The 25774-nt window shown below is 41.4% G+C and overlaps 1 protein-coding gene across 18 annotated transcripts in view; it reads right to left on the bottom strand.

Moving 5' to 3' along the window:
• ELAVL2 (ELAV like RNA binding protein 2) overlaps window positions 1-25774 on the bottom strand; it is a 193771-nt gene that overhangs the window by 162268 nt on the left and 5729 nt on the right. For 6 of the 18 annotated variants that reach the window (XM_089317929.1, XM_089317887.1, XM_089317882.1 and 3 more), the window contains exon 1: window positions 986-1214. The exons of 2 other annotated variants lie outside the window; for them this stretch is intronic. Coding sequence is in view for 5 of the 16 variants with exons in the window: in XM_089317887.1 (XP_089174013.1) it covers window positions 986-1068 (83 nt within the window). In the remaining 11 variants the exon portion in view is untranslated. Of the gene's footprint in view, window positions 1-209; window positions 466-985; window positions 1215-1406; window positions 1588-4445; window positions 5059-25774 lie in introns of those variants that run through there. 10 more of the 18 variants (XM_051857178.3, XM_002708051.6, XM_089317948.1 and 7 more) reach the window with 9 other exon arrangements.

Below are 25774 nucleotides of genomic sequence, written 5' to 3' on the forward strand. Positions count from 1 at the left end.
CCTTCCACTCCCGCCGCCAGGGGCCGAGCTCTCAGAACTTCGCGGGCACAACCTACACCGCCACCACCGGCGTCCCCGCCCCGAGGCCGGAGCCAGCGCGGCGCCGCGGCAGTGGGCGCAGCCCTCAGCCCCCGTGTCCAGAAGGGACCGGGACCCGGCGCCGCGCGGCCGCCGTCCCTGCCCCCGCCCCCACGCCCCCCTGCACTTGCCTGCTACGACTCGGAGCTGCAGCTACTACGGCTCGTGCCGCCGGGCTCAGCGCGGCCGCGGAGGAGTCGCTCCCGGCGGGCTCCGCGGAGAGGCGGCGGCGGCGGCGGCGGCGGCAGCGGGAAGGCGGCCTGGAACGCGGTGGAACCCCCGCCCCACGCGCGCCGCGCCGCCGGCCGACCGACCGCCCTCCCGGCCCGGCCGGCTGCTGCCTCAGCGACGCCCGGCCGCAGCGGTCCCGCCGTTTGTAGCGCGGCGGGGAGGAGGGGCCTGGCTGGAAGAGCGCCAGGAGGCGGGGCTGGCGGCGAGTTCGCGGCGCGTGCTCTGCCCGGCGGCCGCGCGGGGTCCGTGCCTCCGGGGAGAAGCCGCGCTGCGGCCGCTCCCCTCGGTCCCTGCGGGATGGCGAGTGCCTCCCCAGCGGGCTCCTCCGACTGAGCTCTTGGGCACCGCGCGGGGACCGTCGCGCGCGCCTCGAGGCAGCCGGTGCCAGGTGCAAGTTTGCAAACCCGGAGGCTCCGGGCGCTAACGGGGACTGAGCGCGGTCCGCGCGGGGGTTACCTTGATACCTATGTGTATCAAATATATATATATATATATATAATCGGATATACACACACGCATACATAGGCATACAGATTGCAAGCAGAGTTAAAAGGCCATGTTTCCCCCTCCTTCACAACTAAAGGGCTCTGTCCCTCGACGGAAAATGAGGCTTGGCCCCTGCTGCCCCTCCCTCCCTCTCTAGAGAGACTGGGACGTTTAAATAAGTCCCAAGTACCTGTGCAGGGTGCTATACTCTGCTTCGAACGCACAGTAGGAAATTCTGCACTCGACTATGCCAGAGCCTGCCACCAGCCGCATCCTTGCAACGCCCTCACTCAAGCCCCGAAATGGCTAACTCTTCACCGAGGGGGCGTCCCGTCGCTGCCCGGCCTCGGCCCGCCCTCTTGCCTGGCTCAATCCTTTTTCCTCAGAAAAACCTGCGCTTGTCCTCAGACCCAGCCCCACCGCTACAAGTCAAAAAATCCGACACCCCCCCCCCCCAACCACGCGGCGCGGGCACGTTTTTACACCTGGCCGCTTCATTACGAGAGCACCTGTCGTCTGGAGGTGGGTTTTTTTTCCCCCATTGCAAAGGCTTCGGCTTTCCCCCTTCCTCCTAAAACACTGCATTTAAAAATATCACCTGTCACACCTACCTGAAATCACGGGAGGTAAGAGAGAGGGAGTGAGCAGTGGGCGACTGAGTCGCCGCGAGAACGTGACCGAGGTTACAGCTTCAAGGGCATGCTGCGGGTTTGATGCAGCAAGGTCCGCTCAGGGCGCCCGGCGCTCCCCGCCCCCACGCGACGGGCGGGGCGAGGGGGGACGCGGCGAGGACTCCTCTGAGCCAGCTCGGGGGTGGGGTAGGCAAATGTGCCCTCTTGGGGAGAAGACAAATCAGGCATAGTAAAGTGTGTGTGGGCGGGGGCGGGGGGCTAATCCAAGATCGAGATAGAGCGAGGCTGTCTCTCCATTTGGGGGGACCCAGACTGCGGACAGCGGAAATAACTGATTGGCTTCATATCAGCATTTCTGTGTCACCCCAAATCCGATTTGCAATGAAATGACCTTAATTGACTTTGTACCGGTTCCTGGGGGTGGGGGTGGGGGCAGAAGCCCGCTCAAAGCGCCTGCGCCTCTTTGACCTCCCTCTAAACAGTTAATTAGAACATTCCCATCCCCAGCACGCGGGATTGCTAAAAAGGCCAGTTTCCGAACGTTAGACGAAACCGGGCCTACCGATTTGCCAACCCAAGTCTGGAACTCTTAGGATGGGTGCCCTACCCGCTACTTCCTGAAGCCGACTTCTTGAAGTTATGGGAGCCCTCTCTCAACAGTTGAGTCCCCCAAGTCTTCCAAACTACTCTGCCTACAGTCATTGGGTTTTCCTGGAGAACTGGGGAGCAGGTCAGCGATAAAGCCGGTGCCAGAAGTGGCTGCTTGTAAGACAAACTCAGGAAGACACCAACAGCCATCTAAGGAAGAGCGTTAAAATTTGGAACAGAAAAAATAAATCCTCTAAGAGGTGACTTTGAAACATTCAATTTTTTTTTTCGGACTTACTCAAATTTTGACAAATCTCTCAGATGTCCCAGTTAAGAAGCCATTTTACAAGGAAGTCTTAAGAACCCAGATTCCCTACCCTTCGGTTCCCCCAAAACATGAGCAACCTTTTCCTGACCTTCAGGCGCAGGTTTTCAATGAAGAAAATCATCTCCTTGGGTACTATTGTCTGCTCCGCAGGTACCCCCACCCCTCATTTCATTTTAAGCCTAGTTTTTATAGGATGCATAATGTAGGCCTAGGAAATAAAACATGTTCCTCTCCCGCCCACCCCTACCACCCAGTGGCTAGGTAGATTGAATAGGAGTGTGGAGAAGGGTTCAAGGTTTAGAATCTCAACCCAAAGGAGTGTTTGGACGTCAGTGGGGGAGGGGAGAGAATCCGTGCATTTCAGGAGAAAGTACGGAGACATCCATCCCCGTCCATCAGTGCTAGGAGTCAACCCTAAATGGTCGGCTATTTTTCTCGCCCTCGCCACAATGAAGCCAGACCTGCTGCAGCTGGCAATTAGGAGAAGCGAATACCCGACCTCGACACCAGTTTGGCTCACCAATACTTGAAAACAGAAAACGAGGGAGGTATCCAACCTCCAATTTGCCACACATATATAGCTCCCGTATTAATTCTCGACAGACATGAAATAGGTGGGTACGGAGCAACGTGCTGGGCATAAATGAGGCAACAATGGCCACGCGAGGTCGTGTGCGCCGCGCGCTGGGCACTGCCACCTGGCCAGCCCTGGCCCCCTCCGCCCTTGGCAGAGCGCAGCCGGGGGCGCCGGCGGCGCCGTGGCTCTGCGAACCTCGAGGGTGGTGGGTGGGGCGCAGAGCGGCGAGAAATGAGCAAGCCCAGCCAGCGCGGTGCCTCTTCCTCAGCCTCCGGCTCTCCCGCACCGCACGGGCGCTCTCACGCACACACTCGCCCACACCCCCCTCGTGCCAGTAATTTAAACTTGTCCTGAGCAAAGCCGGCACCTCGCTCCAGCACCACCCCCGCCCGACCTCCCCGCCCCGCGAGCGTCCTCCGCCTTCCCACGTCTCCCCAGCCCGGAGAAAATCCCAAAAGTTAAACGGAAGCGTGAGCCTGGGTGCCCAGCTCCCCGTCCCCAACCATCTTTCTCCCGGCGGCAGTTTAACAATAGCTGTTGGGGAAGGGGGGCGGCGAGGCCGGGGCGGGGAGGGCTCGGCGGCGGAGTTGGCTCCGGGGGTGGCCGCGGCGCCTGGCGGCTGCGAAGGCTTCCCCTCTCCCCGAGGGCGACGCGAGCCGCGTAGGACCAAGGACAGGGCTTGGAAGCCGCTTCCCAGCGCCCAGCACCGCGAGGCTCCCAGGCAGCCGCCGCTTCACAGACACAGCTCCGAGGATCTTATTTACGCTTTTCCGAACAAAGGGAATCTCATATCCGGTACCGACTTAAGCATTCGGGCCCCAAATTGGCTCTCTTCTTTTAAAAGGAGCTTAAGGATGGCCACTGGCGTCCGTGAATGAGAGCCCGCATCCCTAGCAATGATGAGTTTTGACAGCTTCCAAGCACCCCAGCCCCAGCCCTTGCCCCAGCCTTCAGGCGGCATGTACTTTTTTTTCAGTCAACTACAACTCGCTGCTGCCTGGTGCAGCATCTAAATTCCATCTGGCAATCCCATCTCCCCAGCACATGCTATCTGGTTAATGCAATTAAGCCTGGGGTTTTTTTCGCCGGTCTAATCTGCAAGCCCAGGTTCCTGATTCCCCTTAATGACACTAAAGCCTCTCTGGCCCTTCGGTTGCTTTGCGAAAGTAGAGGCATGCATCGCTCCAACACCCAAGTTATCCCTCTCTTGCCACGAAATGAACTTCCCACCTCCATCCCGGAGCTCACTCAACACCCCCTTACACCCCTGCCCTGCCCTGGCCACCTTCATCACTCAAGTTTCTGCCGCTGACATTGGCGAATATGCAGTACGTTAAGCATGCGACCACTGTCTTTTTTTTTCCCCCGTCTAGCTCTCTGGAATTAAAAAGCAGAGCAGTAGCTTTGAAATGAGACAGACATGTGCAATTAACTTCATATTCTGCATTCCGCTCACTTACAGGTTTTTTGGGTTTGCCAGCGCATCGCTGCAACTAATGATTAAAGAAACCAAACCGAAACTTACCTTTCTCCCTTAAGGTTTTTGTGTATATGTGTTTTTAAAGTAACGGTGCAGTTCTCCCAATAAGGATGAGCAAGAAGCTGCTGGATAGTTCTCTTAAGACAGCACGGAACCTAAACTGTGCTCGGCTTAAAAGAAGCAAATAAAAAGAAATGCTCTCGACCCCAAAGTCCAATGCTAAAAGAAACGGCGAAGGAAAAAAAAAAATATGAAAGGGAGGGGGAAACTTAAAAAAGAGAGTTTAAAAAGACGGAGAGACTACCCTCCTATTGCCGTTCAACTAAACAAAAAGGGGCAAGAAAAACAAACCAAGGAACAAAGAAAAGAGACGAAAGAACGTTTTTTCAAAAAGACGATGTCTTTCTCCTTGTTGCTTTTTAGTAGGTCGCTACAGGAGTAAGCTGCTGCATCTCTAAGTGAGAACAGAAATAAGGGGGGAGGACGTCTTAAGAGGGAGGTGGACTGGACCACAGATTTATAGCACCGTATCACCAACCCCTTCTCTGCCTCCGCACTGCCGTGTGTGCAGCTGCTCTGCCAGGCTCCTATCCCGGGCAGCACGCGCGGAAGTATACGCCGAGTCGAGCCACAACGCAACTTGCTCATCGCTCCGGGGTCCTGATTGGTCTAGACCCTCCCGTTGAGGCCGCCCAGGCGAGGCTGCGTGATACGATTGGCCAGAAGGGTATGTCAATCTGGAGAGCTCAATGGAGTCCCGTTTCAAGGTATGTTGTGCGGGGAGGTACACACTTAACACTGGCGGCGAAGGGAAATGCAAGAAGCAAAAAGAGATGGGGAGAGCGCAACGTGGGAGGGTTGGAACTGTACTATCAGAGTTTGCGTTATGGCACGATCTCCTTTCCTCTTAAATCTTTCTGCTTCCGAAAGATTCATTTCCTTTGCCATCCCTGCTGCGTCCATGGCATATTTCTTTATAATATTTAACTCTCTGACCGGTATGTATGAGTCATTGAGAGCGCTCCCTGTCTTTGATCTGAGTATAAAGGATGAATGTACATCCATTACTTGCCCGCATGCCTTTTTCGATTTGTGTTCCAGTATTCTGTATTAGGCAACTGTTTTTGCCTTTCTCTGTTTTAATATGTGGGTATTGCAACTACTTTTTTTTTTTAAGTCCTTTGAGTATAAGAATGAAGTTAGAAATGCTTTCAAATAAGGCTGCATGGTTTGAATTAGCTTTCACTTCATGCTAGAATAGAAAAGTGTAGAACAGACTTCCTGTCCAAGAAAAAAGGTACTAAGGTCCTTTACTTTGAGGTATATGATGACTCTCAAAAAGAGCAGCTGTATTTAAAATTAGAACAAGCAGCTTCTCTGCATTTGCTGGCGGCACAGTTCTTGGACCACACATGTATTGCTGACGGTAAAAACCGCTGAACCTTTATCAGGGCTTTTTCTCTGAGCATTGAGAAAGTTTAACCAGAAGACCAAGTGCTGTCAACATTTAATGCTTTATAGATGATGATTACTTTATTGTGACCCCATATTTTAATAACATTCAGGAGGCTGAAATAATTTTTATTCACCATATTTATTTCTTCCTCTAAATGCAAGTGAGGTCCTCGGAATCATGTTCATTTCTGAATGTTCTTTTACAGCCAGAATTTCTTCTTTGAGTCTTGAAAGGTCCTGCCAACTTCCTAGATAGTACTTACATGTCTTACACAAACAATGCATCTTCTCTAGAGGAACATACCTCTTCTGAAAGGAATTCCTTTACCTGTTTATTTGCTGCTAGTCCCTCTTTCTCTCTGAGAATGCCGGAAAGAGAAAGCACAGGTAAGAATCAGAAATTGCAAGAGCCAGGGTACCCTGGAGGGGAGAGGGACAGGGTGGGGGGTTCCCAGAGCAAAATGACTTGGAAGTGAGAATATAGTAAATCAGGATTCCTTGAGAGTGTCCTTGAATGTTGATAAATGATTAATGGCAAAGAACAGAAGACCTGTTTATCTCCCTCCCTGTGTAGCCCCTGTAATGGTGTGTGAGTTTTGTTACTTTGCATAACAATAACAGGAGGTTGGGAAGGAAGGCCTGGATCTATATGTTAGCTATAATTAGCCTTTATACTGATCATTATCTTGCTCCACTCCCACACTGTATATAAAAACATCCCCTGAAATCTTGATGTCAACTTAAAACTATTCTCTAGACCTGCGTGGAGCTCATGGAAAGAATAAAGGAAAAGCAGTTTAAAGAAATGAAAGCGAAGGACTGAGAAGAAAAAAAAAAAAAACACTGCACCTCCTCCAGAATAGATACATGAATAACAGAAGATTAGATTTGTTGTCATCTTGCTGCAGCTCCTCCCCTCACCCCCAGCTCCGTACAAAGAAATAACTCTTAGACAAATACAATTTGGGTAAAAGTATAATACTGACTTAAATCAGGTTTATCTATGAAGTCAACTGTCTTTCCTGCTTTTTACCATACTCTGAAGTTGATATTGAATTAGCTCCATGTGTTCTTATAATCTTGCATCACTTTGAAGAAAATCTTTACTGTTTTAATTATATAAATGCTTCCTAACTGGGTGGACATTGATACTTTGCCTTACATTTTAGTTCATATTTATATCCACAAGAAAGTTTGTAGATTACAGTGATATATTTTGCAAGTGATAGGGGAGGAATGGAAAGCTCGAGATGGTAACAATGAAAATCTAGCATGTTATGTAAAGAAATTACATGTAAAATGATAAACTTGTCCATTCAAATGTAATATGCTAAATTCTGTATATCCAGTATATATGCTTTTTTTTAGTGTGCTCAAAGGAGCTAATAATTTTTTAAATATTGCCATCCTCAGCATGTTAACTTTTTTGTGTATGTAAAAATGAACTTTCTTTATTTAAGAAATTGTAAATATCTTAAAATACTAGGTTATTTCCTCAAAAAAACAAGTGTTTTTAAATTTAGAAACTTTTAAAATGGGTAGATGTAGCATAGGCAGCATGTACTTGCTCAACTTTGAAAAAAGAAAACACTTTATATGACCACTCTAAAACAAGTGCTTTTGGGGTAGTAAATTTCACTCTGAAGTTCATATGTCATAGCCTGAAACATTAACATATTCTATCTTATGATTAATGGAGGCTGTGTGCAAACATCTCACTCCAGATGAAGCAAAAATGTAATCATCCCCTCCTCATTCTGAGTTAGGTAAAAGAATTATCCACAGTCTGAGCTTGCATTAGGAAAGTATTTAAAAGACATGAGTTATGACTAATCCACATTAGGTCTCACATATTTTCAGAGTTCTTGGTATTATGCTGAGTTGCAGCAGAAATGGTAAAGATAGACTGGGTCACTGAAGGCTTAGAGAAAAAGTTTTGGTGTCAATAAAGTTGAAAAAAGATTCTCAAGGCTGAAAAGGTAATGAAGTCAACTGATTATTTTATTAAAGTTTTGCTTCTAAAAAACAGTTATGCATAGGAATAATTACAGATATTGTGGACAATATCTTTTGGGATAAATAAGCTCCTTACACTAGTCCTCTTGGGAGCAGGGAAGGGAGTGATTTTAGTGTTTCACATTAAATGGTCCTGTAAACTATTTGTAACTCTTTTTAAAAGTAAGTAAAGCAGTTAAACTATGTAAATAAGTTTACAATATTGGAGTTATTGTGATAATTCCAAACAGTACACCCTTCAGATGAATGTAAATATCACCCTGTGTTAGTTTGTTGGACTGCTTAGAGAGATTGTATTCATAATGTTGGAAAGGTGGCAATTTAATGCCTATATGAGAAGCACAGTTATGGTATAGCTTGATGATTACTCTTTTATTTATTCTCCTTAAAGAAGCATGTCAGTTTTCTTTCCTTAGTTTAGAAAATAGGAAGGAAATGAAAGTGGAGAAAATTGACACCAAACTGAGTTCAGACCTTGAGAATCGGAAAAAGAATAAAGCAAGAATTAGCACCATGGACAGAGACGAGCAGACCTTGAATAAGGGTTTGCAAAGCCTGTTGGCTGTTTTCTGTCTTTCCCTGTGAGAGAAGGAAATTGCATTTCTTGGGAACGATTCATTCCACAGACTTTGAGGAATAGATCACCCTACCCCATGGAAAGACGTTTATTCTGAATTACGCTCACTTTTGTTAGAACTCTGCCATCGTGACCAACCACCTAGAGAGTTAGAGCCCCAAATTCACGGTGCACCTTCCACTGTCTTCCTCTTTCACATACACTCCCTGGTCCTGGGGAGTCTGCCTTTCATCAAAGTGTTCATGAAAAATAAATGCAAATCCAGGTAGCCTTCAGAAAGTCTGCTAAACCTACTTCAGAGTTCTTAATCCTGGGAATTCCCAGCGGGGATGGCTGCAAAACATGCCTATCCACTCAGCCTCTCTCCCCTCCCCCAAATCTTCACCCAGCTCCCTCCACCCTCTGGCAAAGGGGCAAAAGCCTTTTATCCGAAGGTGAGTGACCTCCAAGACTGTTTTAGAAAGGACTCTTTTATATTGCAAACACTTTCCATTGGGGACAGTGCCAGAGCGGCAGCGAGCAGGATCACAGTAGCCTTTACTTTCCCTTTACGTGGTGTCTTTAAACTCCTGTTGGAGGGAAAAGGCAGTAAAGAGAGCACACGGAAGGAGAATTCCCCCACTCCATCCTGAGGTTCAGGTTAACATTTAAAGACACGTGAATTGCTTGTTTAAACCTTTCTGTTTTAAATAAATACATGTAACTAGTGTCGCAGCAAAATCTTTGAGATCAGGCTGGATTGCTGTCCCCCCACACACAGATACTTCTTTTCTGGACAAAATGTTGATGAGGTTCGTTTTCCTTTAGGTGACTCGCCTGCAGATATTCAGACTCGGATCTATTGCACGTGCCAATATATTTGCAGCCTCTGAACCAGGAGTATTTATGTAAACGCTCCCACCAAAGTTCTCGGATTTTCCTCCCCTCTTTTACTCAGTAACAACTTTTAGGAGGATAATAAACTCACGTCTTTCCTGAGCATGCAAAGGGACATCGAGGCGACCGGGCGAGGTTGAGAGAGGAAAAACTGCAGTTGAAGAAGGGTACATCAGCGCCTTGTGTTCGTCTCTTTCAGGTTTGCTAACAGCCTTCTCTACGCTTCCTCCTGGAGCCGATACATCTCATACAAAATTAATACAAGTAATTAAAAATAGCAGTTTCCAAAGTTAAAGGAAACCATCTGTCTCAGCTGGTAGCAATCAGCCTTTTCTCGCCGGCCCCTTTACGGGGACCCGGGAAGAAACGGTTTTTCTGCTTCCGATGCTCGGAGGCTCTTTCTTATATTGAAGATTTATGTTTCCACTTGTGTGCGATGCACGTCTAATTTGAAATAATAAAGCCGGGCTGAGCAACCAGTCAATCAGAGCCATCAACTGCGCTCGGCGCCCGCCCTGCCCCCCACCTCCCCGGGTCTCTAACTCTCCCCCCACCCCACCCACCCAACCCCGGCTCTCCTCTCACTCACACTTTTCCCCCTACGTGTGTTCAGATCGAGCCCTTGCCCCGCAGAGCAAGTGACGGCAGCGGGGCACGGTGACAAAGGCGGGGTTTGTGGCAGAAGAAGGCTGGGGCCCGGGGAGACACGCGGCTAGAGAAACAGCTGTCTTATCAGCCCGCTGCAGAGATGGAGATGGCTCGAGAGGTCCTCAACAGATAATCACTTGAATAGGTTTGCAATGCGCCAAACTTCACGCTTGATAAGGCCAACCCAATGTAGAGAGCAGCCCAGATCCTGCTCCATTCTGTTTTATCTGGGCTGTAAATTAAGAAATTGAAATTCAGGTGGCAGAGGCAGCAGCCTGCTGATAGACCGCGAAAGTAAACTGTCATTAAAATGCTTTCGGCAGGCAGAGAGGGGGCGCCTGGAATGGGATATTGTTTTTTTATTAAGGAAAAAAAAAATTGGGGGTGGGGGGAGAGGGACGGTGAGAAGCAGCAGCCCACCCGCCGGGCTTAAAAATGATTTGGGAAGAGGAAAGATGAGTGAAAAAGAGACTCGGAGTCTGCCCATGAATCCTAATAACAGCTACTGAGAATAAACAATCGGAAGAGTATAAAGTTCTGTGAAGTTTGGTATGGTCGGGATTAAGGAACAATTTAAACTCATCTGGTAGAAAGGGAATTCTGTCTTTCTCAGAGCAGGAACAGAGGAAGTGGATTCCAAATGGACTCTAAAGTTTTCCCTTCATTGTAACAAAAGCAGATCAACGGGATACAGAAGAGTTAGCATAAACTGAAGAAAACCTGGCCTTTTGGTTGAAGTGATAGGGCTCCCCGGAGAGATTCAGGATGATTTTTAGAATAGCCTAAGAACTTCTCAACTGCAGAAAAGAATCTGCCTAGCTACTTGCAGGAATAAGTTATATTTCAATTTCCTCCGTCTTTTATGCAGGTAATTACTATAGGCTAATTCAGGAAACTTAAAAAATTCCAGGTATGTATTCTGACAGTACTGGATCCTTACAGCATACTTACTATGTACACTCTTTTGTCTGTTTTTATAGATAAGAGGTTTGAAGTTGTATGCATTATTTGCATGTTTCCCCCCAAGTTGAATGTGTATAATGATCAGTGGATAGCCAAAGACCTTGTTATCTTGCTTCACTAATGTCGTAGAACAGGACGTTGCTCTCTGTGTCTAAAATGGATTGCGTGTTCACTGATGTCCATTCACCAGGCGTGTAAATATGATACGATGTATTGCATTTTCCACAAGAGCCTTTATATTTTAAGTCTTAGGAACATTTACAAAGAGATACCTTCAGGTGACAACACATGGTTAATATGGCTTTAGAAAATAAACTGTTTTTATTTTAAACCAAAACTTTAATCACAGTCAAAGGGCATTTAATTGACAATACATTAGCTGCTTACATCACTTTGGGATGAATAAAAATTAAAGATGAATTTGATGGAAAGAATTATGGAAACATTTAAGTTGTGTGTTTCAGTAAATTTTAACCTAATTTTATATATTGAAAACAATTCTAAATCTTGAAGTTGTTACCTGATTACTCAGAGAATGACAAACAAATATAAGTCATGACTCTCAAAACATTTCTATTGAATAGTTAAATGTAACAATCCTTCATTTCGTGTAACACAGAGCACAGGTGTTTGGTATTCTTTTGTAAATTCCAGGGAATAGATGAATCAGAGCTATGTGTATCCTTTTCCATGAGAGAAATTTACGGCTGTAAACTACATTTTGCTTTTCAAACCATCATTTTCTATGCTGGTAAATTGGTTTAAACAATGGTTAATATGTGAGCATTTCAGGAAATATTCTTTTAATGAATACCTGCATTTTTGACACTACCATATTTTCAATAATCAGATAAAAAGACATTTTTCTGTTTGTTACAAATACTCAAACAAGTTTGAATTACAAGCTTTAATGAGTCCTTTACATCATGGTTGTTGTTTTTCTAAATCAAATTGAAAATATGTATACAATGGACACGTAAACTTATTCTTTGTTAACACAAAGCAGGACTTTTTAAAGATGTAAATTTGAATAAGGATTAAAAGATGCATTGTAAGTTTGAAATGTTAAAAAAAGTGCATTTCATGAATTTAATAACAGCATTTCAAAACAAAAGGATGATTTTTAAATGAGAAATTTTCATATGGAACAGAAAAGTACTCTAACATTAAATTAATGCAAAAACCACTCCTCATTTTTGTCATAAATGAATGATATACATGGTTTTTAAAGGCATAGCCAATCATTATGAATGAAACATAATAAAATATTCAAAAATGCAAAATTTGTGCTTCTATTATTAGTTCCACTCTGTGGGAAGTGGGATAGTGTATTTTTAAGACAAGCAGTCTTTCTATAATTTGTAAGGCAAAAACATTGGAAGCTTTGGAAATATCCAAAAGTTGTGACATTTTTGTTTACAACTGCTCATAATTCTTTTACCGAAAATATAAGACATAAGTAATTATGTTCTTCCAGATAATAATATTTAGCATCAAATAAGGGTCAAATAGTCAGTTCCTATTTCTAGATATTTTTTCTTGACTGTGACAAAAGGTTCATTTCAATTACAAAAGCATCTTTTGAGTACCTATCATTTCCCAAAATAACAGAATTAGGAAAAATAAATGCTTAAAAAACATCATGTTACTTTTTAGGAAGCTCTAATAAAGTGAAAATATTGTTGTTTTAAATAACTAAGTTAATGTGTTGTATAAATCATGAACAATGTGCTTCAAGTTTTGTTATTGTTTATCCCCCTAAGTTTTTGTATGATATCTCTTGATAAATTTTTAATAGTGTAACTTGTCAAAACTTTCTCCTTTAAATAGAAATTGTAACATTTCCCTTTTAGGTGTTTTAGTTTTTCAAATTGTTAAGGACTTGAGGTTTGGAAATAAGACGCAGGTAGATGTGAACCTGACTCTATGTAGCATCATGGGGTCCTGGGCAAGTTATTTTATCACTTCTATGTCTGTTTTCCTCATCTATAAAATGGTGGATAATAATGCTCAATTTAAGATCATTGTGAGGTGAAATGCAATCATGAATGTAAAATACTCAAACTTCCTGGCATGGAGGAAGCAGTCAGTACATGGTAAGTACAATTATGGGAACAAAAATAGTAACTTGAAACATTTATCTAATGAAGCTGAATGAGAATTCCTGATTTTGCATATTATTTCTTAAATACTTTCATGTGCTCTCATTAATGTCCTAACTGGTATATCTCATAATAACTTCTCACATTTCTAATTGTAACCAAGTTTAAAAGGCCCCAAAACATAAAACCTCCTGTCTGCCTGGTTATGTGACTTCAATATATTTCCCAATACAATTTCATGATTCACCCATAAAAAGTTGTGGGTCTTCAAAAAAGAACTGAGTCTGAGATCCCATTTGACTGATATAATAATAAAAGCACCTTAGATTTTTATGGTACCTTTTATCACAAAAGCTCAGTGCACTTTTACATATTTATCATTGTAACCCCAGGAGGTAAGGAAGGACATAAATTATTTCTCATTTTCAGGGGCATAACAGAGGCATAAGGAATTTAGGTAACATTTCTAAGGTTAATAGAAATAGAGAATAGCTTTCCTGAATGTCAGTCTTCCTGCAATCTGATACTCCCTTTAGCATTAATCATGGCTATTGTTACCTTAGTTAGGCTCAAATGTTAGTGTCTGGCATTAAGTATAGCTTATAATTCAGTTAATTACTTGATGAAATCATGTTGAATTGGCGATGTGCTATCATAGTCTAATCAAATTAAAATATTTTGATGTTATGCAGAGACATTTTTATTATTTAATTATATACACGCACACATTATATATTCTTACTTTCCTTTCTGTGTTAATCTAAGGCAAGAATTTTAAAGTTACTAGCGATTTATAATCTTGAAAGAAATCAGTTCCAATCTCCTTGTCACTTATTTAGCCCTACGTTCACTCCCTCCTCTCCATTTTTTATAGGCTATTATATTAATTCCATTTACATAGGCTAACAGTACTTTATGTCCTAGTTTTCTATTGGTTAGATAGTCTGTATTTGAAAAAATCTATCAAAATAAATATCCAAAAGAATACAGAAGTAGACTAAATAGAGCTTTTTATCATAGTCATTTGTTTGAATAAAGCAAAATGGAAAACTAATGTCTGTCCACTTGAAATTGTAAAACAGAATATCAGAGATTACTAAAACTTACTTATGGTTTTTACTTCTACAGTTCTCTCCTGGGCTTACTTTGCTATGGGTTGATACAGATGCAGCTGGAAATGTGGACTTTCGTTAAGTAAGTGAAATGGAAGGAAACAAAATTTAGCAGCCTGATAAAAGAATAAAGCAGGCCTAAATGCACTGTAGATCACAATGGAAAACAGACTTAATGTTTTTATTTTAAGTTTCAATAGGCATCTGTCTGCATTCTAAATGCATCTTATAATTTGATAAGATTGACCCACTCAAGGTCATGTCCAACCATGTGACTGCCAGCCTTCTACAAGAAAGCATAATTAGCACAAGAAGAAACACATGTGGGTACACACAGACTAGCCAGAGCTGCTGTTCACTGCCGTTTCATACCAACCCCTCTTAACTGTTCATATTGATATGATTAAATAGAAAGAAAATCTATTTCTTGAATCAAGTCTATGTGCATTTTAAGGCTGGCAATAATGTTACAATAGAAATACTATTCCTTTGGTCATTACATTGTGGTATGAGAAATTAGAGAACATGAAATGTCAGTTTTGTAAACATGAGTTGGAAGACGTACATCAATGAATGGTGTTACAGACTATCTTAGCTGTTTGAGTAACAAATAGACGTCTCCTTGAATTATTTGGACACAATTTACTGTGAAATTTCTTTTTTTCTCTTACTGGTGTCTCTAGATTCCTTGTGCAGACAATAAAAAGAAAAGCCTTTCTTTTATGTCAGTGCTCATTATTTAACTCATCCAGCACTGATGTTTTCTAGAATACTAATATTTCCTGAATGTAAAATGAATACTAAAAGGGAGGTGTGTCTCCATATTAGCCATATCAAAAGGATACATCAAAGTTTCAGCCTCTTTGTAAAGTCTGTATAAAAGAAGAAAATATTCATATATATTACACTGTTCAGTCCTCAGTTTCAAAAGACCTTTATGTAAATCTACTCTGCTGTGGGCTGTGTGTGTGTGTGTGTGTGCCTGTGTATGTTCTCCACAAATGAAAAGATGTCCAGATGGGAAAACTACAGGACTTTGGTGGAAGAGCCCAAACCCCAGTACAGAGGTAGGCTGGAAAGCAAAGGACATCAGGTGGCTTAGGCATTGTGGAATCATCTCATGCTGGCTTTGAAAGCCAGTAGAGGGAAGTACTAACATAAAACTACCAGATGCAGGGTATACATATTGAAAGCCAAGCAGGAAGCCACCTAAAGTATAGGAATCAAAACTAGAACATAAGCAGAGTTAAAAAGCCTTTGTTTAAAATTCTTGGCTACCTGGAATGAGGTGATAGGGTCAGAAGGTAATAGAAATGGGGGAAAGACTGAGGAATGGAAGAGGGATTCATGCTAAGAACGAAAGTGCTGTGATGGCCACAGTATTCCTTCCAGGCACTGGGAAAGTGATAGGGTTTTTGAACAAATAATACTTTTGACCCAACAAGCACAAGAAAGCTGAGAGGGAAAGAAATCAGGGTCTAGAGCCCATCAGACTGGCATCCTGCTTAGCCCTGGATCCCTCTTAGACAGCTTTGTGCCTCAGGGAGGACTTTAAAATCTCTGCTGGGCCAGCACCACGGCTCAATAGGCTAATCCTCTGTCTGCGGTGCCGGCACACTGGGTTCTAGTCCTGGTCGGGGCTCTGGATTCTGTCCCGGTTGCCCCTCTTCCAGGCCAGCTCTCTGCTATGGCCCGGGGGGTGCAGTGGAGGATGGCCCAAGTACTTGGGCCCTGCACGCCATGGGAGACCAGGAGAAGCACCTGGCTCCTGGCTTAGCACGATGCGCCGGCCACGGCGGCCATTGGAGGGTGAACCAATGGAAAAGGAAGACCTTTCTCTCTGTCTCTCTCTCTCACTGTCTACTCTGCCTGTCAAAAAATTTTTAAAAAAATCTCTGCTGGGAAAAGACAAAATGTAGTATCAAGCAAAGATAACCTAAACTTGGAGAAGGGAGATACAAGTGTTAGTGTTGTTTCTCTACTAACTAGGTGATTGTCTTCAGCAAGCCATAATTCCCAAAAGAGTGGATTTATAATAACAATGATAATGAGTAACACATATAATGTGCTAGATAAAGATAACATTCTGGTGCTCTATATGTATTAGATCAATTAATCCATACAATACTCTTATCATTTTACAGAAAAATAAACAGAAAATTAAGTAACTGGCCCACCACCACACAGCTAATAACTGACAGAGCTGGGGATTGGACCACAAGCAGACTGTCTCTAGGGCCCAAGTCCCTCACCAGTATTTATTAGATTACGCCAGTTAATTTTCACAATAATCTTACAATTTTGCAGATGGGGAAATCAAAGAAGTTAAACTGGCCCAAGATTACACAACTAGAAATTGACAGCGCTGGGAACTGACCCCAAGTAGTCCATCCCTGGGGCCCAGGTCCTTAACCACTATTTATTAGATTAACTCCAGGGTACTTTCCCGATGTTCCTAATTTTAAAGAAATACTTCAGAAATTACAGAGCACATAACATATGCAAGAATAAAACGGGCACCAGCATTGTAGTATAGCGAATTAAGCTGCCGCCTGTGACACCGGCATCCCATATGGGCACTCTTTCAAAGTCCTGGCTGCTCTATTCCTGATCCAGCTCCCTGCTAATGCACCTTGGAAAGGAGCAGAGAATGGCCCAAGTCCTAGGGCCCCTGCCACCACATAGGAGACCCGGAAGAAGCTCCGGCCTTCTGCCTCTTGGCTTCAGACTAACCCAACTCCAGCCATTGCAGCCATTTGGGGAGTGAATCAGTGGATGGAAGATTCTCTCTCTCTCTCTCTTCCCCTCTCTGTAAACTCTCCTTCCAAATCAATCAATCTTAAAAAAAAAAAGAGTACAAATGCATACGAAAAATAGATATTACAATTAACACAGTCATATTATCAGAAATAATCATCTTTTCTCACCATGCAATCCATTGCTAATAAATCAAAGTGAGATAAAATTCATAGTTGAATCATTTTCTTCTTTAAAATAAATAAGGTTAAATATAATAGAAATTTGAGAAGCAATATATAAGATGTTCTAATATGTTCCAAACCCTCAGTAATATTTTTGGAGGATTTTAGGAAATATTTATTATTTAGCTTTTGCATATTTTTAAAAGTCTGTCATAATAATACAAGTAAACAGTTATAAAGTCACTAAAAGTGACTACATATTTATTACTTAAGTATATGGGAATATTTTTCATGAAATATTATTGAACATATTAAACATCATATAAAGAATTTTCCAGAGAACATTACATAATGGTTATTTGGAATTAATGGGAGTCATACTCATAGTTACTTTTTTCCCTAAATTTTCTGAATTTCATAAAAATGTTGAGCATGCATTCTTTTTCATAAAAAAGAAAAGCATTTTTGTGTTCTGGGGTGGGATTCTACATCTCAAACTTTAGGCCCTATAGCTTCCAGATGGGAGCAGCTACTGCATACTGACGTGTGATAAGAACCAGAAACTGTTCCAAAGACGAGTTAGATTCAGACAGAGGTCAGATTAACAGCCTGCAGATCTTTATGGGTTGTAAATAAATAACATTCACTTATAAAAACTAATTTTGATATGTGACATGTTTAAAAATAAATATGGCAAAGCAATATTACAAAATTCTCAGAAATTGCTCTACAAGTTTCTTAAGCTACAATGCCATATATAACTGTCCCATCTAAGTAGAATTGTCTAGTATTAATTATACACAAGAATACCAAGTCTTTCCTTCGTAGATTACCTACGTGTATAATAACTAAGGGAAGTTCTTCATTTAATTAATCATTTCTTTTCCCCTATTATACCCATTCCCTCACTTGCTCAATAATATCATAAAATGAACTTTTATTCCCAACTAGTGAAGCCCTTGACGTGATTTGCTTATTTTTCTATGGCACATAAATAAAGGAAAACCATAATACAGTAAATAATTATAATTAGATTGCATAAAAACTAGATTCTTGACAGGTACCACTTAGTGAATTGCTATTTCAGTGCCCTAATAGTCACCTGAGTTAATTCAATTTTTTTTTTTTTTTTTGTCATTTAGTGGTTTATTAAGCTTTTGGCTTGGGTATGCACCCCAGACAATTTTCATATTGTCTAACTTTTGTCTTCAAAATCACTCTTGGGAGAATGTGAAATTGGATCACTGTCCCATCTCCATAGGATGGACAATCTCTGAACATCCCCACTTATTTATTTCATTGTATTACTTAGAAATATTCTAACATCTGGCCAAGAATCTAATAAAAGCTACATGGAGTTATTATTTAACTTAAAGGGATATTATGATTAAATGTTCAGTATTAGTAAAACCAAAAAAAGGAACTAAGGGACAATACTAAAACAAGAGAAACTTATTTCTGAATATGACATATTCTAATGTACCATTTTACTATCTTTTAAGCTTTATAAACTGTGGGCATATCTTAATTTTTAGATATGAATTATGACCACTTTGAAACAAAACTTATTTGTCATAAACAGACATAAAGTGCCTCTGCCCTCACTCATGCACTCATTTGACTCATGGCGCAGTCTTGAATAATTTTAAACCAAACATGACTGCGGCAATCAATTTTCATCCAATTTATTGGGAATGAGTTAAAGCCAATTAAAAAGCCATTTTTGGTGCAATTCAAGGGGAAAAATGTATAAACCCATGAAAAACAAATTTCAGCCCTAGACATGAGTCATCACTATTCTAAATATTGGTGTCAGTCCCACATCAGAAAGAACAAACCTAAAATTGCATAGTACATGCTGAAAACTGCCTTTATCAGCAATAATTTTAGACAATTGTTCACATTTTTTATAAGAAATTGACCTGGAGGGAAAAATCATATTCTTATATAGGAATAATTTTTGCAAGGAAATTAAAAAGTGGTTTATAGAAGCTCCTTGTGTTTCTGAATTAAGAAGTGAGGTAGAAAGTCATCTGTGACCTTTATACAAAGAAAGCAAAACATTTTACCTATAATTTTAAAGGATCTTTTACCTGTTAGACCATATCTCCTTTCCCATGAATATATTGGCTCTCTTTTAAGGCTATAAAATGAAACAATCCCTGTACGCTCTGGATATTCTTAGGGTAATCAAAGCAGCAAAATTGAAGCTTCTAGGTTGGAAATTACAGCTATAAAATACGGCGATACGTTTTCAATCTGTATATTAAAAGGGCCATTTCAAGTTCAGGGTTGTCACGGTTAAAAGTATTCAAGTAGACCTGCATTCTGGTTCTGCCTCTCCTGTGTCCTTGGTCTATGATTTTAGGTACATTTGCTTGAGCTCTCTAAGCCTCAGCTTTCCCATTGGTTAAATGGGAAGCTAAAACCATAATCACCTTGTAGGGATGTTTTGGGCATTAAGTGAAAAAAAAATTAAAGCATTTTTCAAATGCTTGGCACAGACTGACTCTTCAGTGATGAACATCACCGTTGAGAGAAAAGCCCAGCTCTTTTCATTCATGGCTGTGTTTCAATGCCTCAACCTACCAGCAGAGGTCTTATCTTCTAAAGTACAAATGTCTGGTCTTTACCCTAAGATGAGTCTAAGTACATATATATATACATATATATATACATATATATAAAATATATATATATACATATATATAAAAAGCCCCATAATGCAGGCCAGCGCTGTGGTGCTGCAAATTAAGTGGCTGTCTACAGAACCAGCATCCCATATGGGCCCCAGTTCCAGTCCCAGCTGCTCCGTTTCCAACCCAGCTCCCTGCTAATGTGCTTAGGACAGCAGTGGAAGATAGCCCAAGTGTTTGGGATCCTGCACCCACATGGAAGACCAGGATGAAGCTCCTGGCTCCTGGCTCCTGGCTTCGGCCTGGCCCAGCCCTGGCCTTTGCAGCCATTTGAGGAGTGAAATAGCGGATAGAAGATCTCTGTCTCTCTCTCTCTTTCAAAAAAAAAAAAATATATATATATATATGCACAAAATAATAAAAGGCTCCATAACTGATTCTGATGAAACAGTGATTTAAAGAAAAAAAAAAGTACAGGTTTTTCATTTGCTCGGTTAACATGGGGTTAAGGTAACCTGTGGCTTGAACTATTTTGGTCCAGCTCTCTCTTTGAGCTGTCTATAGGAATAATTGTCAACTTTGTACTTTATGTTATGTGGAGAGAGGCTTAACTGGGATATCATAAGATTTCATTTACATTCATATGGCTGTGAGGTCACAGAATAAGTGTGATTTTACACAATTTCCTGTTAGTGAAATGAAAGAACTGATATGTGAGATAGGTCTGGGAAATTAGAGTCATCCACTGACAAAGATATATTTTAGTGTTTGCTATATTTTTAGCTTTTACTCCCACTTAAATAAACATAGGAAGATAAGCTAATACTACCAAATCAATTTTTTCAGAGTTATGTTTTCCTGTTGAGGTAGTTCATTTCTAACTGTCCTGCTTCAAGATAAGTAAGCAATCTCCTCTGACAGAAATCAAGGAATGCCTTGCAGTGAAGAAAAACAACTACTAGAAAAATATTCTTGTATATATTGGCTGGACATGACTAATTCACAAGTTAATCACCATGATCATCTAACAAAATCCAGAGCATTTCCCCTGGATGTGACTTTTATGTATTAACTGGAACTAGAACCCTCGTTGATATTCTGCCATTAGTGGAAATTAATTTATTGGACTAATAACCTATCACTTTGGGAAGGAATGAGATGTTGTCCCTGGGTAGACCTTGGGTTTTAGCAATGTCAGTAACTGGGGCAGCACAAACCCAGGACAACAAGGTCCAAGAGGTATCAAGAAAAGAGATGGGGAGGTGAGAAGATCAGACAGTTTTCACCATTTTTGCCTACAGCAGATCACAGTGCAATTGGAAAATTCTCAGACTTAAAATTTCTGTAGACCTTGTTTATAGAAAATCAGAGTGATTTATATCTTGGCATACCTCTCCATTGGAATTCAGGAAAATTCCAATGCTGCCACACCACCAGAGTCTTTAATTTAGAGTTTGTAGAGAACAGGCCATTGATATACCCTCTTTCTGGATTTAAGAAAGCAAATTGTATCTATTAACTAACAGCTCCCTGGGAAAATACTTATTCTTCAGGGATATTTTACCCTCAAGGTTTAGAAATGACTCGGCAGTCTAGATATAATTCAACATTATGGTTTGGCAAACAAAACAGATATTAGTAAACAAGAGATATTGATCAAGATGCTGATGAAAGAGTTGGTAACACAGACACTGCTTTTAAAACTGTTCATGAGGGGCTGGTGCTATGGCATAGCAGATAAAGCTGCTGCCTGCAGTGCTGGCATCCCATATGAACGCCAGATCGAGACCTGGCAATCTAGCTCTCTGCTGTGGCCTGGGAAAGCAGTAGAAGATGGCCCAAGTCCTTGGGCCCCTGCACCCACTTGGGAGACCCAAAAGAAGCTCCTGGCTCCTGGCTTTGGATTGGCACAGCTCTGGCCATTGTGGCCATCTGGGGAGTGAACTAGGGAATGGAAGACACCTCCCCCCGCCCCCCGCCCCGCCTCTCTGTAGCTCTGCCTTTCAAATAAGTAAATAAATCTTTAAAAAGAAACTGCTCATGAATCTCTATTTTTCTATGTATAGAATGAATGATAGTTTTCTTATTTCATAGGTTTTATGAAGTTAAAATAAAAGCATATATGTAAATATACACACATGTATATACATGTGTTCTATATATATATATATATATATGAGTACTGAAAAGTGTTATTAATGTGGCATAGGAATTGAGGGGGAAATAAAAGTGATTTAAATGTACACATTAGCTTTCTATCAAATTATCAAAAAATCTACCAGGAATGTACTTTTTTCCTTTTTTTAAAATTAAGTGACTTTTCTTTTTTCAGTATGATTATCCAAAAGTTTAAAATCAAGTTTTAAAACAATAACTCTAAGCTTCAAAAAGTGATATTGTTCAAAACTTGCTGAACATGAAAATGAAAATCTACAGAAAAAGCGAAATCTTCCGTTTTCTTGTTTTGTTTATGAACATCATGTTTATCTAAGTCTAGCCTTAGATAGTTGGTTTCTTAAAGGCAGCTCTTTGAAATTTCAGGGAGTGCCCTTTCAGAGGTTTTTCATTCAGCTAGCAGAGAATTGCTTTCTCACAGCTGGAAGCTTGAGCAACTGCGGTCTAGCATTCCCCTGCTACCCTCCATAAAAGTTCCATCAGGACTATGGCCAAGGATATGTGTAGAGTACAATTCCAAGGCTGCCCTAGGACTGGGAAACAGGAAACTCAGAGCTACTAGGTCACCTGAATAGGGGAGATCCTCTCCCTTTGAAGAAAGCCACCTCCCTGTGAAACTGCCTTCTGTCCACCCGTGGTCAATCCCAAGGCTTGGTATGACCCTAGGCATTCCTTGAAGGACTCTAGATGTTAGTCTCAAGATCTGTTATCCTTCAAGAATTTCTCAATATCCCTTTTTTTTTTTTATGTTGTACAGGAAATTTCCCTGTCATTTAGAAAGTACTTCTGAATCTCTCTTGGTAGATAGTAAATAGCTAACTCTATTTTGAATTTACAGGAAGAAGAATTAGCAAAAAGAGTATTTCAGGGCCAGGATTGTGGTGCGATGGGTTAAATAAACCATCACTTGCCATGCTGGAATTCCATTTGAGTCCCAGAAGCTCCACTTAGAATCCAGCTCCCCGCTAATACACCAGGGAAAGTAGCAGCAGATGACCCAAGTACTTGGGCCCCTGCCACCCAGGTTGGAAACCAGGATGAATTTCCTGGCTCCTGGCTTTGGCCTGGCCCATTGGCCACTGCAGTCATTTGGGGAGTGAAGCAGCAGATAGAGGATCTGTCTTTTCCTCTCTACCCCTACCCCAATAATTCTGCATTTCAAATAAATAAGTCTTAAAAAAATTTTTCAAAATAGCTATCATTATAGCACTATTTATTGTATCCACTAGAGGACTCCTCTCAGAACAGCTCAAAGTATCTCCCCTCACTCTGTGGCCTCTGGCATTTGATGCTCAACTAACTCTTGAGTTGGGCCACTGGCTATACATCAGTGTTAGAATGAAAACATTCCCCCTACTTTAACACCTCCTGGTAGTTCAATAAAGCGATGTTTAAATAACTGAACTGGCTTCAATGAACTGTACTTGCCATTTTTTCCTGCTTCTTAGCTAGATAAAATGGAGATAATTATGAAGTGGATGAGCAGGTTTAATGAAAGCCAGTTTCTTTTGGTATACTCCTGAAGCAGCAATCATCATCTGTTTGGCTTTTGAAGAGCAACAATTATAATCACTTAAACCCCCAAGGGGAACAAAAATAGAATTTACATTAGCATATAAAATATACAGCTGGATTGGGCAAGCCTACAAAATTCTGGGGAAATCATTCTAATCTGAATGCTATTCAAACTCAGAAGTAAAATGAGTTCAAGAGTATTTTACATACTTCCTTCCTATAAAATAATACAATATGACAATGTTGAGAGGATTTTCCTAAAAATGAACACAGGGAAATAAAAAACTGTTGCCAGGAGAGAATCCCAGTGGGAACAGGCTAAACTGTATTGCCATGATATCAAGGAGCAAAATGCATAATGGTGTTCACATAAAGTACTAATCACTCTGAAGTAAAGGTTTTTTTTTTTTTTTTTGTACTAATGCTACATATGTATTGGAGTTCAAGAAGAAAAAATAAGGTAATTTTCATCTAATCACGGATGAAATTTAATCATAAATAAGGAAACTTTCAGATTAGTAGTATTTCTCTGGCTTTGGTTGCAAATGTGAAAGCAACACAAAGGAAAGTGACGTCCCTGAAGTTGACGTCCTATTGTTCTTAAGCTGAACACTTTTTCCTATTCTAAAACACCATCCTGGCATGGGTGCTGTGGTGTATCAAGTAAAGCTTCTACCTGGGACTCTGCACCCAACATGGTCCACTTCTGATCCAGCTCCCTGCTAATGACCTGGGAAAAGCAATGGAAGATGGCTGAACTGCTTGGGCCTCTGCCATCTACATAGGAGACCAGAAGAAGCTCCTGACTCCTGGACATGGCCATCTGGGAAATGAACCAGTGGATGGAAAACCTCTGTCTCTGCTTCTCCCTTCCTCTCCCTCCATAGCTCTGACTTTAAATAAGTAAATTTCTAAAAGAAAAAAAAAAACTGTTGTATCATTTCCTCTCAAATAATCTCCTTCGTACACACCTCCCTCTTTCTTATTCTAGCCCAAATCACAGGCAACCTCCCATATCATTTATGTTATATAATTACTTTTTGCTTTTGTATGTCTTTCACATTTGCAAGACACCTTTATTATTTATTTATTTATGTTTGGGAGAGCATAGAAGGATAAAAATGGAGTCTTTGCTTTATCCATTATGCTACTTGCAGCAAAACACTAACATAATCAATATATGAAAGGCTTTCCCGGCTGTGCACATTTATCAAAGGCAGTGTATCTGAGAAATTACGCTAATGAATCTTGAAAAACTCAGCATCCTATACGGAAGACTTGCTCTGCCCTTATCGTAAGTGCATATCAATATGTAAAGATGAGAAAATACATACTTCATCTTTCTATAGATTATTTGAAGTTCCACTCTACTTTTTAAATGGAAAAAAAACAAAGTCAGCGTATAAAACTTCCACCTCCCCTGAGAAGCCTTCCCAAAAACCATAATAAAGCCAACAGCAGGTGTATTGGTGATAGCTCCCACTGTGCTCCTGAAAGCACTCTGTACTTACCTCTGATACCGATGATCTCACTACAGTGGCCATGTCTGTCTCCTACACAGTGTGTATTACTCAACAGAACAGCCATCTTTTCTAGTCAGATGCTCCTAGGCTCCAGCACTCTGCCTAACCTAGTAAGCATGCATTAATGTTTGCTGAGGAAGGTATATCACTCATTTGTATTCCCAACACATCATACTATTATAGTAAGACTCAAACTTAGATATTAAATACCATCTCTGCCACAATATCAGATTTAATAGTGACAGATGAAGCACTGAGAAATTGAAATTCAAAAGTCTAGATTTCTGTGCAATCTTAGCTTTCATTATCCTTAACAAAGAATAGCGGTAAGCTTTTAGCTTGTTATTAAATATTTATAAACATTAATCAGTCCTTTAAACTATCCTATGGTTAATCATTCTTACTGGAAACACTTAAAAAAAAAAAAAAACCTGAGTTTTTAGTTGTTAATGCTGATGACCTTAGGTTTCATTAACTTTATAATCCCTTGTCAGTGTCTGTCAAGTATGGTGATATCTAGCTTGTGTTATTCTGCCTTTTCCACCTTCATGTTCTGAGGGGCTTTGAAACTCCACAACATACAGCTTTACTTTTTTTTTTTTTTTTTTTTGACAGGCAGAGTGGACAGTGGGAGAGAGAGACAGAGAAAAAGGTCTTCCTTTTGCCGTTGGTTCACCCTCCAATGGCCGCCGCAGCTGGCGCACCGCGCTCATACAGCTTTACTTTTAACACAAAATGTAATGATTTCATGTTCAAAATAATTTACAAGGATAATTGTGGTGCATAACTCAAAGGATTTCAGAACTTATGCAAGAACTTCTTTAAGGTACTTTCACTCCACCCTACTTTAAACAT

The sequence above is a fragment of the Oryctolagus cuniculus genome, chromosome 1 (genome assembly GCF_051225735.1).
Source record: "Oryctolagus cuniculus isolate XC-2025 breed Fujian yellow rabbit chromosome 1, ASM5122573v1, whole genome shotgun sequence".
Taxonomy (NCBI): Eukaryota; Metazoa; Chordata; class Mammalia; order Lagomorpha; family Leporidae; genus Oryctolagus; species Oryctolagus cuniculus.